The sequence below is a fragment of the Sinocyclocheilus rhinocerous genome, unplaced genomic scaffold, assembly GCF_001515625.1.
Source record: "Sinocyclocheilus rhinocerous isolate Xijiao unplaced genomic scaffold, SAMN03320098_v1.1 scaffold1994, whole genome shotgun sequence".
Lineage (NCBI taxonomy): Eukaryota > Metazoa > Chordata > Actinopteri > Cypriniformes > Cyprinidae > Sinocyclocheilus > Sinocyclocheilus rhinocerous.
In genome coordinates, this window is record NW_015666538.1 from 138,303 (window position 1) to 140,289 (window position 1,987).

General features: G+C 43.8%; 1 protein-coding gene across 11 annotated transcripts in view; it reads right to left on the bottom strand.

The window, feature by feature from the left end:
• The window catches only part of LOC107732596 (calcium/calmodulin-dependent protein kinase type II delta 1 chain), a 169,711-nt gene that overhangs the window by 18,457 nt on the left and 149,267 nt on the right, over nucleotides 1–1,987 (bottom strand). For all 11 annotated transcript variants that reach the window (XM_016543964.1, XM_016543972.1, XM_016543966.1 and 8 more), the window contains 2 exons: nucleotides 1,255–1,330; nucleotides 1,069–1,163 (listed from right to left, as the gene is read on the bottom strand). In XM_016543964.1, the coding sequence (XP_016399450.1) occupies nucleotides 1,069–1,163; nucleotides 1,255–1,330 (171 nt within the window). The remainder of the gene's footprint in view (nucleotides 1–1,068; nucleotides 1,164–1,254; nucleotides 1,331–1,987) is intronic.

A 1,987-nucleotide genomic window follows, 5' to 3' on the forward strand; every position in this document is an offset into this window, starting at 1 on the left:
GCGGCGGAGAACTGTTGGGCAAAGCCCTCCATCGCTTCGCTGAATAGGCCGGCCTGGGAGATCGGGGAGTCCAGGAAGCGATGCTTGTCAGCCTCCCTCATATCCGCCAAGGTCAGCAATAAGTGGCGCTCCTGGACCACCAATGTGGACATCATCTGACCCAGGGCCCGCGCTGTGACTTTCGTCGCCCTAAGCGCGAGGTCCGTCGCAGTGCGCAGTTCCTGCAGCACACCTGGGTCAGCACCACCCTCGTGCAACTGCTTCAATGACTTGGCCTGGTGGACTTGCAGGAGGGCCATGGCGTGCAGGGCGGAAGCGGCCTGTCCAGCAGCACTGTAAGCATTAGCCGTCAGAGCGGACGAGAACTTGCAGGCCCTGGACGGAAGGCGTGGACTACCCCTCCAGGCGGCGGCGCTTTGCGGGCAGAGCTGCATGGCAATAGCGCGCTCAACTGGGGGGATGTCCACATACCTTGGGCCGCCCCACCGTCGAGGGTGGTGAGGACGGAGGAGGCACCAAGCCTGTTTCGGGCAGAAAAAGGTGCCTTCCAAGACTTAGTAACCTCCTCATGCACTTCTCCTCCAGTGTAGCTCTTACATCAAACTTGTCACATGAAGATACATTGTGTGAGGTTTGACATGAATAAAACTGAACATTGTTTGTTCTCACATGTTGTGGCCGATGCTGTAGCTGATGTACCAACTGAGCATTGCATTTTCACTCACAAATAAATACATACATAATGAAGTTGTAAATCAAACAAAAATACTTTTTAAAAACATACTGTAATATTCTCTATTTCAAAATTTCCCATTTACTGTAATTCACTGTTTCTTTTTAATTACTTTAAAAATAAATGTATTAGCAAAATTTGTTTCAAAGTAAATCCTGCAAAAAAAAAAAAAATCATTGCTCTCTTGAACTTCAATTTGCTCTAATCCTAACATTAAGCTATAGCATGGCTTCAGAAGATTTGGAATATATACATATATTTTTTCTTGATATCCCACTCACTTTCTTAGTATGAATACATCAATTATTCCTTTAACATGTAACATCATGTCTTACAGTTTTCAAAGTAGAACCTGTGGAAATCTGTCCCCTCCACTAGGTTTCCCAAAGCTTCAGGTTCAAAAGATGTCAGTCCAGGGTCACAAATTTTCCTGTGGAATCCAATATAATATTAAAAACTAAAAGACATAATAAATCATTCTTTAACAGAGTGAAGGCAAAACATGAAATAAAAACACTCACGTGTAAGCTTCAAAATCTCCATTATTAATGGCTTCGATCAGCAGCTCTGTGACTTTAATTATCTCCTGTTTCCGTGCTAAAGCACATAAAGGCAAAGAAGGGGGGAAAAAAACTGTGAAAAACTGTACAAATGACTGTAGTCATTATTCTTTAGCTGAGGAACAGACCAGACTGTGAAATACATATATTTTAAACAATAATACAGTGCAAAGAGTGATGTTTGATTATCCAGTGAATGGGTCTTATGAGTCGGTTCTTTAAATTGAATCAAACAGTCTGAAAGGAACTGGCCAGCTACCAATGTAAATCAAATGTTAACCCCTTACTCCCTAAAGTTTGACTATGTGGAGAACTGTCCTGTTTTATGTATACCTTTAGAAAGCAATTTATTAATTCAAGCTTTTTCAAGCCAAGAAAATCTTGATGAACAGAAAGATGGACCGGGCACCCCAGGGCAGGGGCGTAGATTATACGGGGAACGCGGGGGACGTGTCCCCCCCACTTTTAATATCACGTAAATTCGTCCCCCGCACTTTTTCGGGCAAATGTGTTCGCATAGAGGTTTTCAAGAGCCAGGATAGTCTGTGCATGATCTGATGTTTTATTCAGACCCAGAATAAGGCGAGATGAACATCAAGGAGCGCTAAACATTCCGTGCAGTGTATGTTTCATTCATACTCAAAGCCGGAGGGCGCTCTCGCGCAGAAAGTCGTATGAGGAAATTCCTAATATG